At 33.0% G+C, this 15238-nt stretch overlaps 1 protein-coding gene across 5 annotated transcripts in view; it reads right to left on the bottom strand.

The window, feature by feature from the left end:
* Positions 1-8843: 8843 nt before the first annotated feature.
* The window catches only part of LOC127703729 (uncharacterized), a 32770-nt gene continuing 26375 nt past the window's right edge, over positions 8844-15238 (bottom strand). For 3 of the 5 annotated variants that reach the window (XM_052207848.1, XM_052208005.1, XM_052207996.1), the window contains exon 2: positions 8844-10287. In XM_052207848.1, coding sequence (XP_052063808.1) covers positions 8919-10287 — 1369 coding nt within the window. In that variant the 3' untranslated portion in view covers positions 8844-8918. Of the gene's footprint in view, positions 10288-11125; positions 11321-14483; positions 14902-15238 lie in introns of those variants that run through there. The other 2 variants (XM_052207908.1, XM_052207961.1) reach the window with 2 other exon arrangements.

Raw genomic sequence — 15238 nt, 5'->3', positions numbered from 1 at the left:
GTACTAGTATAATACATTCTCTATTTAAAAAGACGTAACTAAAGTTATTTAGAATTTCACAGCAAAGGTTTTAGACTGAAAGTTTTGCATATTAAGATTTTTCCCCTACTACTTAGACAACCTTATTGAACCCCAAAATGAACTGCAAATTAGGAAATGCTGAAATTAACGCTTGTAATTGACGCCGCTTTCAGGGGAGTTAGGTTAGTTTTAGGGGAGATAACTGTAAGCACAATTATTGAACACCATTTCATCATGATATTGTTACTACAATGAAAAACGTTCCATGTCTCATTGTAACATCTTTTGTTCATTATGACATTGTAGTATGTACAATCATACTCGACCAAGTCTGAACCATACTCGACCAAGCCTTAACAATCCTTGACCTATTCTTAATCTACATCTCTTATTTCTTCTTTTTATAGTCTTTTATTTTACAAGATTTGTTTCCCTTGGCTAGACATTTGACCAAGAGGTACACTATAAGAACGTGATTTGTCCGATAAAAAGATCACATATAATTATGTAATAACCCAGTATGGTTCAGACAGAGACATATATATGTGTATATATATGTCTCTGGTTCAGATCATAAAGTCCGTTGGTCGAGTATTGTTAAGATATTGAAATCAGGCCAAGAACTGATTAAGTACAGGTCGAGAATGAGTTAATACTGTTTCAGACTGGTCGAGTACGAGTTAAGACTTTACAGTATGGTCAAGATAAGGGTCAAGTACAGATATGTACAGATAAGTATGGTTAAGATTGAAATTGAATAATATTAAGTAAATTTCAGACCTATTCAGAATGTTCGAGTGAAAATCAGTACAGTCGAGTTAAAATACTGCCCATTTCAGACTTTCACTGGTTTGTAGTGTGTGGTTGTGCGTCTGGTTTTATTATTTTTTTTTTTTTAAACGGATGTTGGTGGTTGGTGTGGTCATATAAATTAGATGATTCCTGTTATCCTTTCTATATATTATTGTACTGAGTGATTTTTTGTCGGGGTAGTGTTGCTTTATCCACAGTGTTGTCTATTTTAAAATGACATGACTTTTGGTTGCTCCTTGGTATCTTCTCTCTCTCTCTCTTTCTCTTTATGTTCGCATGATATTTATTTGCCAGTTACTCGATGGTCACAAACAACATTTTCCAAAAGACCAAAATAGTGAAAAAGTATATTTTAACATAACGCATTTGACTAACAGGTCGAACAACAAATGTTCTTACTGACTGCCATCGGCGATTGCCAAATAAACGGATCACCGATGTAATAAATGGATCTTAATTATAAATTTAATACTAAACTAAACAGAAAAAATAAACTTGCGGAGAAGATGGTATACCGCAAACAAAAGGTGCAAAGGTATTTGTACACCATATCCGGATTTCGGCAATTAATGTCTCTTCAGTGATGTTAGGAATCGAAACGGTATTTGGAAAGCCATACAATTTAACTCAATTTAGGATAGACTATTGAATTTTGAGGAGTCAAAATAGGATGAACGTATCATATAAACCCGAAGGCAAATATAATACAAGCCCAAACGAAAAAATATAAACAAGTCCAAATTGAAAACAACGTTCAAACCTATGATTGCGTTGGATAAAAACCGCAATTTTTATACGTGTGCATGCAAAACAAATTTCTTGTTTAAGAACATTTGTTGTTCGACCTGTTAGTCAAATGCGTTATGTTAAAATATACTTTTTCACTATTTTGGTCTTTTGGAAAATGTTGTTTGTGCTGTATTTAGACCCCTCTAACAAGAAATTTGTTTTGCATGCACACGTATAAAAATTGCGGTTTTTATCCATACAATTTACCTCAATTTAGGATAGTCTCTTGAATTTTGAGGTGTCAAAATATTAGTGAACATATTTTTTTTTCTAGATATGTTTTTCTCACAATTTCTTTTTAATTTATTTAGAATTTCAAGAATTTGATGTAAACACAAGCAAGGGTTTTGAACGCAAAGGCCGGGTGTATTCTTAGTATAACCTTTGTTTAACGTAGGAGGAACCCTAACTGACGGACCCTTCCTTGTAATAATTTCTGATGAAGGGAAAGGGACTATCTACTAGACGGATCCTTCTAATAATTGTTTCCGTTTATCGGACACGAACTCTGTGCAGCTGTCATGTGAGAACAAACTTAATTTGAAAAGTTTGGTCCAAGGCAGTTCGAGAACATTATACCTGCTGTTGAGATTCGATTTACTGTAAAATTACAGTAAAAATAATCAACAAAATTTAACATCGAGCTAGCATCAAAATTGATCTTTCACTTACTTTTCAAAATTTGAATCACCTAGACAAAAACAGATATCTTCGCATGACATTTATTCCATAAAAGAGAGGCGAAAGATACCAAAGGGACATTCAAAACCATAAGTCGAAAATAAACTGTCAACGCCATGGCTTAAAAAGAAAAAGACCAACAGTATACAAAACACAACATATAAAACTAAAGACCGAGCAACACGAACCCTACCAAAAACTGGGGGGATCTCAGGTTGTCCGGAAGGGTAAGCAGATCCTGCTCCACATGTGCCACCCGTCGTGTTGCTCATGTAAGTACAAACCCGGTGATAAGTCTAATTCGGTAGGTCACATTCGGGGAAAGGGAGCGGGATTGTAGTTAGGACAATTGGAACATATTCGTCGTCATCTGTGAAACAGATATTCCATAACGGTCAACCAACTCGTGATGGTGTCCGTAAGATTTACGAAGGGATCAACTTCACCACATGGATATCTTGATTTAATAGTTCCTTGTGAGCAGAACCCTCGATCAAGGAAATCAGGATAGGAAATACAAGCCCTGGAATATCGTATCAACTGGGAGATATATACTCCGTATGCAGGCGCCGCTGGAATGTTGCTACATAGAAATGAAGAGTTCACAATTCATCTCTTTTATCGTAAAGTTTTGTTTTTGAACCGACCCTCATTGTCAATTTCTAGATGCAAGTCAAAATATGTGGCAGACTTAACTGTTTCTTTTGTATCCTTTATCGCAATAACCTTCAAAAATTAAAGAATTAAGTAAAGTAATATAAAAGATTCTTTCTAGACAAATTGTTTCACAATATTCAAATAAGGTTACGCTGTCTAATTGTAAATTCGAAAACCATTCATCAAAAGATATGACTGTGATTATTTAAACACAAGTCCTGCTTATGCAGGATCTGAGTATGCCAGTTGTGCCAATATGTTTAAAAACATTGCGAAACTAAATGGTTGGAATGTTGACAGGAAATGACTGGTGTTCATCAAAATGCTAAGAAGTCGAGCAGAGACATTTATGAATGGTCTGTAAAATGATGCACAAACAAATTGAGATCGTTAAATTAACAGTATGGAACTACGATTTAGAAATTCTAACATGATAGATGTTGAAGTAAGGCTGAGAAAAAGAACACCAGGAGAATCGTTCAAGTATTTGGGGCAAACAATAGAAGATTTGTATAGACATGTTCATATCCTTCTAACCCACAAGTTGTGCAGGAAAACAGCATTCGAACATTTCTTGACTCTTGTAGAGAAACTTAAGATTTTAGGGTGGAATAAGATGTAACAAGCCAAAGACACTCCATTAAGCAGCGACAAGTGCTTTCCAGGAAAAACGCGTACGCATGCATGAAAAAAATGCTAGTAATTTGGTTTGTATACATTGTTTATGATGTCGACAACGAAAGCAAATACAGAGCGCACAATTTTTGCCAAGCACAAAGAAAGAAGCCAAAACACAAACATTCATTGAAAAATTGATGTGTAAATGTTCTTTTATACAGAAGAAAGCCAAATTAACATTCTGCCCGATAGAAGACGTTTGCTACACTCAATGGAAACAAAAAATCGAAACCGCAAACGGAAGTAGTTTAAATGTGTTAGGAACTACAGTTATGACTTTTTCCTTTACATCTTGGAAAGGTGAAATCAAATTTGTAAGGAGAAACATTATAAAGTGTTGTCGTTATACTTCTTCTTTTGAAATAATGGCAAGAATATATCATTTCAGGAAAACAATGTAAACACTCGATCAAGCAGAGTGATTGATTTAGACTTAAGAAAAAATAATGGTACCTGCTAAACATGAAGTAGCAGTAAAATCGAGACTGACAAGAAAGGTAGGAGATACATTGTTGAATACTTATGGTGTCCTGTTTTCTGAAAGAAGTTTATGGACAATAATAGACTAGTACTAGCAAGAGTTCTTGTGAATACATCTAAGGGAATAATTTATGCCAGATTATTATTAATGCAACTAATACAGATGTCATTGTGTACATGTTTGTTCCAATTATGAATATCTGTGACAATGTTGAGGTAGAGATTGGTAATGTTGATCTATGTCATATTGACGAGAAGAGATACAAGGCACAGTAACCTCAATATATGAAGAGGATGCTTCTAGATTGAAAGAAGTTATCAACCCAAACAAATGGCAGATCAATTTTGAAACGTGTTAATGCATGACCAAGAGGTATTTGCATAACCTAATGAAAAACCTGGAGAAACATTGTTGGAGACGCATTTTATAAAACTACATGATGTAACAGAAATCAAAGAACCACCGATAAGTGTACCATTGTTCAAGAGACAAATTTTGAAAAATGAAATAGACAATTTAAAGAAGAAAAGTATCATAGAAAAATCCTGTTGTCAATGGTCCGCTCCAATTGTCTTGGTACAGGAAAACCACTCATCATGGCAACTATGTATGGATTACCGGAAATTAAATGAAAAGACCATAACAGATGCGTATTCGATACAGAGGATTGAAGATAACTTGGATTCTTTGTGTGTATCTCAGTAGTATTCATCACTGGACTTGGATATGGCTTATCATCAAATATAAATGAAACCTTCTTAAAAAGAAAAGACTGCGTTTTCAACCTCAAACGGTGGACTTTATCAGTATACATCAATACAATTCGGACTATGTAATACGGCATCAACGCTCCAAACAAATAATTGAATCAACAGTTAGCGGGCTTCTTATCTTGATGATATTATTGTGTATTGGAAATCATTTGATGAACATCTTTTAAACCTTTGTAAAATTATGGACAGACTTAAAACTCCAATCTTAATTGACTAGGATTGTCAGTTTTCATGCCGAAGTTCGGTGGTTTTCTCCGGACACTCCGGCTTCTTCCACCAATACAAACTGACCCCACGAAAAAGCACAAAAGTGCTGAAGGTGGCGTCAAACACTAATCAATCGATCAATCAATTAAAACTTCGTCATGGTGGACATAGAGTTTCAAGAGAAGGTATACGAACTGATTCAAAGAAAGTTGAAGCAGTTGCGAAGATGGCACCTCCGCAAAATGTAAAGGAACTTGCATCATCTTTAGGTTTAGTTGCGTATTACAGGCAATTCAATCATCAATAGCTACACACTTACAAAATCAAGTGTTAAGATGGAAATGGCAATCGAATTGGAAAGAAGAATGAAGTAAAGCCTGTAAAATTAAAGAACAAATCAATAATCACCGTATTCAATTAGTAACATTTTGGAATTGGAATTTCAAGTGCTAGACGGGGCGATTTTAGCAATTCTATAAGAGTTTTGGAATAATCGCTTTTAGTGTTTGTTAAAATATGTGTGTGTGTGGTGTATAGACACTGCCCGTATAGTCTTCTAAGAGACATTTTATTAATTGGAACCGACGCGGCATCGTCAAGAGGAGAGTTTACCAGAGGGTGTGAGAGATATAGTTTTTTGGTAGTAAAGAGATACATTAGAGTTGGTGTTAAAACTAGATGTAGTAAGAACATGTTCTTTTATTTACGAATGTGCGTGAACGTATATTAATATGTAAACAATGTTATACTAGTTGGAAGTTATAAAATAGTTATAACATTAGAACTAAATATTGTGTTAGTTGTTTGTATTCTATATGGATTTTACATAGATACGCTACCAAATAACAATCATATTATAGTCATCAGAAAACGCTATAAAATGGACACGCTACATTACTTTATTCTCAACACAGTTTTTGTGAGTGTTACACAATGCTGATTTTTCTGATTCGGTCAATAAATTAAAAGAAGCAAAGCGTAGAACTCCACATGAGTATTATTCAAAAATAATTATGCATAGACTACACTGTTGCATTAAAAATTCACAAGGTCGACAGCCAGATTAAAATTTACCGTGAAACATTCTTTAAAACAAAGTGATTAATGATTTAAAATCAATTTATAAAAGTTTCTTTAAGGATGGTATTTGACAAAAACTTTTTTTCAGAAGATGGTGTTGTCGTTTTACTCAAACAGTCTTTTTCCTGTCTAGGGATAATTCGCATCGCTGATCTAGTGGTTGCGCGCGTGACTCAAATAAGCAGGACGTGTGTTTGACTGGTCAAACCAATGACTTTCAAAGTGATATTTGCTGCTTCTCTGCCTAATACATTGCGTTTTGAAATTAGAGTAAAGACTGGTTGACTGAGAGTTAGAATTATGTGTCTTGGTAGGATGATGTCTTCCTTGAAATGTTTATTTGCTTTGAGCTACCACGGTAAATATCCGACTCAGCGAGTCAAAGTACAGAGCAGGCTATTTTCATACTAAATCAACACACAATCATCCTCCATATACACATTTTGCCACTAGACAATAAACATCATCAATCAGCTTCTTTGAAAACATTTTAAAAGAATTTCAAGAACGTATCCTTAGTTGAAAATGTGTATGATAACAGATTTTGTTTGTAATAAAGTATCGATGAATGCATTTTATTTTATTGATTTTACTAATCTGTACAAGAAAGAAATAACAATGACATGTACAAGCTCACGAAGCAAAAAGCCTTCTGTTACATTTACAATCTTAAAAAACCTGATGATGATTGCATCCATTGTGGCTATTAAAGTATTATATGAAAAGAAACTTGTTTATAACTACAGCAAGTATTGAAGACAAGCTCTTAGGCATTGTCATTGATCTATATAAAAACTAGACAATGAAGGATATCATATACACAAAAAACTCCTCAAAGATACCAGGCTTATAAATTTGTACCCCAGACACGCGTTTCGTCTACATACGACCCTCGAATTAAGACAGTTAATAGGCCAAATCGTATACGAAGTTGTAAGGCTTTAAATATCGATAATTCCGAAAAGTTGTGTCAAATACCGCCAAGGCAATCTATAACTTGGGTAATAAAGACCTTAGTGTTTCGAATAATTCAACATTGTATATACAGTAAATTTATAGAAAACGAACATATCAATTATGTTTCGTGCCAACACAAATGTGCTGACTACTGGGATGGTGATACCCTCGGCGACAAAACGTCCACCAGTAATGGTATCGACCAAGTAGTTTTTAAAGTTTATCAAAGATATCAGGCTTATAATTGTGTACGCTATACGAGCATTTCGTCTACATAAACACATGTTGAAAAGACCTGCTTCTTATCATGACTGGATGAAAAGAATTTCCAAAATTCAAGATCTGTGACAAGACAATTGACCTTCCCCAAAAGCAGTGTAACATGCAGCGACTTATATACGTTGAATTCTTATATGTCAGACAATAAACTAAACATACAGTGTACTTTAGGTCTTTATGCCTCTTTTTTAAGCGACTACAGTATTAAGTGCCAACAAAATTACACATACGTTTAGAGCTTTTACGCTTTACATTGGTCGTTGTGAATAATAAATATTAAATACACTAAAACTGGTGGAAAACTGGATGAGAGCTTTCAGACCATTATAGTGAAATAATGCCTTTTTAAATCATCACAAGCTTGAATACTGTTCTAAGAGTAAACAAAATATATTTACATAACATTAATCATAACTGTGACCTTATTCCATAACGCTGGACATAACAATGGTTGATTCCAGCATGCCCTTGAAAGCATGCGATATCACTACCTTTTATAATGACATCTGGTGATTTTATCTTGCTTTCATCTAAGTCTGTCAATTCTTCATTTGAATAATGATGTTGCCCTTTTCTCAGCTTCCTTCAACTTATTTTGTATTTTATGTCCAGAGAAATTTGACGAAGTTTTCTCTTATTTCTCTCTCCGTTTTGCAGAGTATTGAACTAGCATCTGTGATAGCTATCAGCTTTGGTAGCCATAGTTGTTGGTTCAATAAACTGTATAACTTCATAATAGATGAAAGCAAATTTAACCCTTTCTTCTGTTGACATGAATTATCATTAATATGGTCATAGTTATAAATTTACTGTTTACAAAACTTTGAATTTTTCGAAATACTAATGATTTCTACCCTAGATTACCTTAGCTATATTTGGCAAAACTTTTAGGAATTTTAGGTCCTCAATGTTCATCGACTTCGTACTTTGTTTGGCCTTTTTAACTTTTTTGATTTGAGCGTCACTGATGAGTCTTTTTAGAAGACACGCGCGTCTGGCGTACAAAATTTCCATCCTGATATCTATGATGAGTTTATTCTAAACCTTGTGTTGCCTCTTGTATCTTTGTTCAAGTTATTGGTCATTTTGTTGAAAGCTTCATATACTGTATGTTATTGTATTGTGTAGAGTGGCGAGGTTGAACTAACCAAACCTGCCACATCTTAGTAGTTGTACCAAGTAAGTCTGAAAATCTTATCCATATTGTTTACAATTTTTTTTTTTATTAATTATTAGACAGGCTGGCTGCAGGTTTCTAATATGTCAAAAAAGGACATGAAAATTCAAAAAAATCATAATTAAAAGGTACTACTGCTTAGTTCAAGTTATTATAAAACTAAATATGTATATGCACAGACGACAAGGATGTGTATACTGCACAAATCCTTGGTACAGATTAACGTTTAAAAAAGATTAAGAAATTTATGTTTTCTATGAATAATTTAAAAAACAAAAACACATCAACATGTAACATTTTTTATGTATAACAATGTGATTGCATATCATTCCCTTATTTTGCCAGCATTATGTCTCGGCATTTTAGAAACGGGATCGGATATAACTAATGAGGAAAGAGTCCCACCTTCATAGTTTTTATAGTTTTCTTTACTTGATTTCGACATATTGCTAGTTCTTGACAAACCACGAAAATTTGTACTATGCACCAAATTCTGATCATTCTGTGATAGTAGAGATGTAATTTTGTTTTCTCGACTAGTTGTTTTTTCTTGGTTATTTGAATTCAATCGTCCATCATATGCTCGAGACGTATTGTCTTCAGAAGATTGGACAGAACTAGTTTCACTGACATATTCATCCTCGCTTTTGACTTCCGGAGAGGATTTTTGGTTTTTGTATCGAATATGAATAGTGACTTTCATTTCCTGATAAGGTCCATAGGAACTATCTGTGACAACAGATTTAACACGTTCGTCTCTGGTATCATCCTGACTCAGTAAGCTACTAATATAACCAGACCTTGCCGTATCTCGGTCAATTTCATCTCCCAATTTTACATCGCTTTCACTTAATGCTTTCTTAGGCGGCTTATGGTCAGGCGAAATATCCGGAAGTTTTTGAAATTTCTGCCATGGAAATGTCTTTTTCTTTGATTTATATCTACTGTTATGTGTCACTTGTGTTGCTTGAAGATAATGTTTCGGCTTTGATTTTGTTTTGATGTTTAAATGTTCAAGGGGTGATATTGCAAACATTTCTGATGGGTTAAGTTGTTTAAATCTTCTACTAAAATCTGTAACGGGAGCAAGTTTCTTTTGTTCTACTAATATATTCTTTCCTGATAAATAACTTCCATTCACAAACTGTAAATGGTTTTGAAGATCGGATATTCGTTTATAGCGTTTTTGAAATTCAATTTCATCATGAATGCTACCAAATCTTGAGTTTTTATTTGGTCTTTCAAAACTTTTATTGTACATATTGTCACGGTTTACATACCCATTATCGACTTTTGAAGGATAAACTTTAACTCCGTTGTTTTTCATGAGCTTTTTGTCTTCCTTTTCAAAAAGTTTTCTTTGTATTGCTTTACTTTCCACAGTGCTTACTATTTCAGAATCAGTGTAGTTTATGCTTTCTGTATATTCACCTCCGGATTCACCGTCCTTTTGACTCGGTCGCTTTCGTCTTCGTTTTCGACTTCGTTCAGATTGAATTGGTGGTGTATATTGTGACCTTTGAGAACTTGGAGCATATTGTTCTGAAAATCTTTGGTTCTTCATCCACGTCTCCACTTGTTTGACGATATCCGTACTCCAGTATTTTTCTTCGAGGTTGGGACGCTCTTTATTTCTTGGCGTTGAACCATTATTCATACTTCCTTTATCTTCAGCTGCATTGTAGGTCATTTGTCTGAAAGAGATATATAGACTCGTTTTAAAAGTTCACCGAAAGCTTTAATTACTTTCCAGTTTCAAAATGGCAAAATAAAATGTTTGTTCTCTTTAAGTTGATCACAGTGAAACCATTACTACTTATAGAAAGCCAAGTAGTGAAATCGTCATTAGAAAACTTTCTATAGATTGAAAGAGAGAAACGCTAGACACTGAAATAACCTTCATGAAACAAAAACTCATCAAAGACACCAGGCTTATGACATTGAAGGCCAGACATTCGCCTCCTCTACAAAAGACTCATCAGCGACGCTCGAATAAAAACATTGAAAGGCTAAATCAATTACGAAGTCATATTCTGGTTGCGTTATCTAAACATATTATTATTTTTTTATATGGTTTCTAAAATGGTAAAAAATCGAGGTCTGTTCCGTGCCGACTAAGAATAAAATTTATATCAGAATAGATATTCAAAATGTACCGCAAAGCTAATTTATAACTATTCATCGTCCTGAATTCAATGAAATATTTGTAACTGTCGTAAAGCAAATAACATCAATAATCTATATTTATTCAGAAATAAATATATGGGGCTGAAAGTTGAGCATTATATATACGAATCAGCAATTGTTCCAAGCATGAAAAAATCCGTAAGAAGTTGAGACTTTATGGAATAGACGATTGTCACAAGCATAAGAAATCCGCAGAAAATTGAGACTTTTGGGAATACAAAATGTATATATGCATATATATATATGCTTGTAAGCAAGATAGAGAGACATTAAAAATTCCAGAAAATGATATTCTTCAGTTGTTTTATATGTTTTTATTATTTTTACTGAGAAGATAAAGCTTACCGTAATCGACTATGTGTTAACTCCATATCTTGATATTTTAAATTGCCTTTTAAAGCATAAGTTTTAGTTTTAGAACTGATTAAATTTACTTTTGTATCACCAAATTAAATGTTTGCACAAACTGATTAAATACTCTCATATTAAATCAAGTGTATATGAAGTATCATCAATTTAATTTTATCGTATTTGTAGACACCATTTTGTGAAAAACTGTCTCTATTGACTTTCACGGACAACTTTGCAACAATTATTTACTTCTAACTTGATTAAGATATAATTAATAGGAGATTGCCGGAGTTCGTTAAATCAATAGCACTTTCTCTATGGTCCGGAAAATGTTCCAAAGAAGAAAATAAGTTGCCGGAAGAGGCTCACGCAGGTAGAAACTATGGCACAATTGTGGAGCATGATTAAGCTTTTAGTTGTCTATTCATAGTCCGGGCTGGCAGATTTGTTATTAGACAGTTACTTTTATCTTATTTGATTCATCATCCATTAAAAAGTCTTAGTTCAAAAGGCATCGAGTGCACGTATTTTTTTCCACTCTTAACTACGGAATAATATCATCAGTCAAAAGAAATATTCCGGATTTAATAGAGGTTTTAAGTGAGCTTCATGCACAACTTAGGATTTTTATATTTTTTGTAGTTTACACCTTTCCGTACATCAGTATAGTCCTTTATTTGAATGATAGTCAAACCCCAAAACAAGACCCAAAAACGACAATTACAGAAAAGAGAGAAAAACAACAACAATGGAACAATCAAAATGATTGCAAGTGACAGGCAGTTTCCTTTCTGGGTTAGCATATTTCATTTAATTTTCTTACTTTCATTAATTGTTTTCAATGGTTCTTAAGAAAAAGATCGTATCAAATCACAACTTTAAGTTTCGTGTCGTCTAGTATTTCAATTCTCATCTGTTATCAAACGCTTCACAATAGTTAAAATAGAGAAAAAAACATTAAATGTGATATCTTACAATAACATTTTAGAATGTCTTCACCATTTGATTAATTGAAAGACCTTCGATTATCAATACATAACCAATTATATGAGAAACAGATAATCAAATCTGATAAAAAAAAACCTGACAGGGTTAAATGAGAATACAATCTTGATTAATAAGATTAACTCAAAGCACAACAAAATATTAGAATTTGTTAACCCTACACATAATAATCTGAACTATATTTGGCCTTAGTTGACAGATTAATTGGTATTTTCTGATGACAATATGGATAAAAGGATGTGTTGGATAGGCCAACGAGACCGTCAGTCCGCGAACGCATCGTCTGCTTGGTAGATATGATTTAGATAATTTATTTTAATAGAAGATTATTTTTTTTAGAAATTATGAAACTGTACATACGCGTATACTAGTACACTAAAGTTAAACATTTTGACAACGATTGAATCAGATGAAGTTTCCAGAAACACGAGGCGTTTACACAGAAATCGGTTATATACATCCTTTTTGAAGAAAAACAATAAATAACCAATTAGGTACTTTTGACACGTCGGTAAGCACACAAAAAGGATCTACACTAAACATATACTATGCATAAAACAATGTCCAACCTTATGCAACCATATTCCTCCTTCCCAATGTATTACCGAAGAATGTACAACATATAAAAGGTAAGAGAATGTAGAAAGGGGGGGGGGAATTAAAATCAAACACCAACAAGCCAAAAGAAAAAGAAAACAGACAACCAACCGACGCAAAAAACAACTTAGTAAACTAAAAATTGAGCAACTTGAACTCAAACAAAAACTGGAGATAACGGTAAACCTCGAGCAGCCCTACGTCACTAGTATATACTGGATATATAAACTGAATATTAAAAGAACATGTTTGACTGTATTGAGGGTTACTGTATTTTCCCCAAATATAAGTGTTATTGTGTGTCGTTAAAGGTTTGCAGTTTTCGGATTTATGCGACTAAAATATCTTTATGAAATTCAAAAAATTATCTTAAAGGTGCAAACCATTATGTTCAAAGCACAAAACGGATTTTACTTTTTTTCTGTAAGGCTCCGAATAAGAATTAATAGGGGGCATGTTTCTAATATGTTAATGGTAGGCCTATTCAGTATGATCATGATGATTATAATTACATACAATGTGTAGGAATGGTTCTAAAATTTCATAAAAACCACGGGCCTACATAAACACACATTAATAAATTATCTTTTTATGAAATATAATATTCAATGTTACGATTTATTTTGATTCATTTTGTAAAGAAATATTCTATAATGACTGAAAACATTAAATATGGAAATATTATCCTCAAATTAAATCAATTACCTTTATTTACAAAATAAAGATACATCTGATAAAATGTAATTATATAAGTGATTTGTTATGACGTGTTGAATGTATCTGTATGATCATCATGAAATGCTTGGTCGGTAATGACCTGGGCTGATCTTTAAATGTATGTTCTTAATTTATTGATATAGTATTGATTGAAAAATATGGAAATGATATATTAAGCATATGAATAAAAGTACACAATTATTGAATAAAAAAAAGTTACATACATCCTTAGTTATGAACTTGTCTACTGGATAGTTGTCTCATTGGAAATCATACCGCATCTCCTTATTTCTATATTGCCTAAAAGATTCAAGTTTACCTACTTTAAAGTACTGGGAGAAAAAACCGTAAGACGTGGAAAAAACTCTGATACAGATAGATTCAAAATAAATTTTACTGAATAATATGAAAAATATGTCTTTTACTACAATGTTACAAGTAATATATCACTGGGGTTGTCTACACTGATACAGTGTTTGAAATCAGTACCTGTCGAGCCCACAAGTCCAAAGGCGAGGCAGCACCAATGAAATGTGGAAAATATCTGACTCTATGTTTCACTCTAACGGCCTTTGCTATACAAATCAAAGCAAAGAAAAACAAAATTGGCTAATGTTGCGATATCCAAGGTGCAAGATAAACTGACTTGGAGTAAGATAGCACTAGATTAGAACAGAACAGGACGTGTTTTATTCCCACAAATGTCAAAATGCATTATTTCATTTTCTTTCATATTATATTGAGTGAAGGAGACGAAAAATACAAAAAAAATATTAGAAGAATCAATAGCAGTTCTAGAAGATGGTCTCTGTTCAGGAAATAAATTGCATCTCCTCCCCATTTTGTCACGTTTTCAAAACGAAAAAAATGATAATTGAAATTACATGAATGAAAGACATTTTGTCAAATCATCATATATTTAAAGCATGAATAACACTAAATTATCTTCATGACAGAAATCATGTTTTAAAAAGTAATTTAAACAGTGAACAAATGTTCGTTCCAAGGACACAGTAATTATATTTGTACTTACGTTTGTCGCTTCGTTATAAGAGGAAGTGCCATTTTTATCCAATATTAAAAATCAAATACTATTCAAAGTTATTTTCCTCTCGTCCTGTTATCTATTGGAAATTCTTATCAAATTTATGAACTAATATAATCCTGAACATCATAAATGGGTTTTACTTGACGTCCTATCTCATTGATGATGCAGTAATATTTTGATAAATTTTCTCAATAAACTTTCATATATCCACAGAAGCTTAGGCTTGAGAAATTTTAAACTATCAACATTTATATAAGCATTCCTCAAAGATAGAGAACGTGTGAAACTAGGAGAGACCTTCCGTAAATACATGTCCCGTGGTACATATATATTGAAACTATAGAATGAAAGAAAACAATGCTTGTATAGTTTAAATGTACAATTGTCAACGTGCCTTGCTTTTATGACTGTATCCGTAATATGTCAAAGGCTTGGAACTGATAAATAAACTAGGTAAATAATATTAATAATCTCAAACGTCTTGGACCTTATAATTACGATATGTACCAAGCATTTAATAAAATTTCAATAAACTTCAATTGAGATTTAACTAACCAAAAGTAAACTTAAACTTTGTTGTTAGTATAATTATTCAAATGTGTATATCATGTGAAAAATGAACAGGCCTGATACCAGTGACTGAAAAAAAGTAATTGAGAAAAGAGAGTATTGCGGTTATATAACGAATATTGATAAGATTGTTTTTGAGAGGTATTGATGTACTGAATAAATTGTTTGCA

This window comes from Mytilus californianus, unplaced genomic scaffold, assembly GCF_021869535.1.
Source record: "Mytilus californianus isolate M0D057914Y unplaced genomic scaffold, xbMytCali1.0.p SCAF_1, whole genome shotgun sequence".
Lineage (NCBI taxonomy): Eukaryota > Metazoa > Mollusca > Bivalvia > Mytilida > Mytilidae > Mytilus > Mytilus californianus.
Note: the sequence above shows the minus strand (reverse complement) of the source record. Positions and strands in the feature narration are given on the sequence as shown.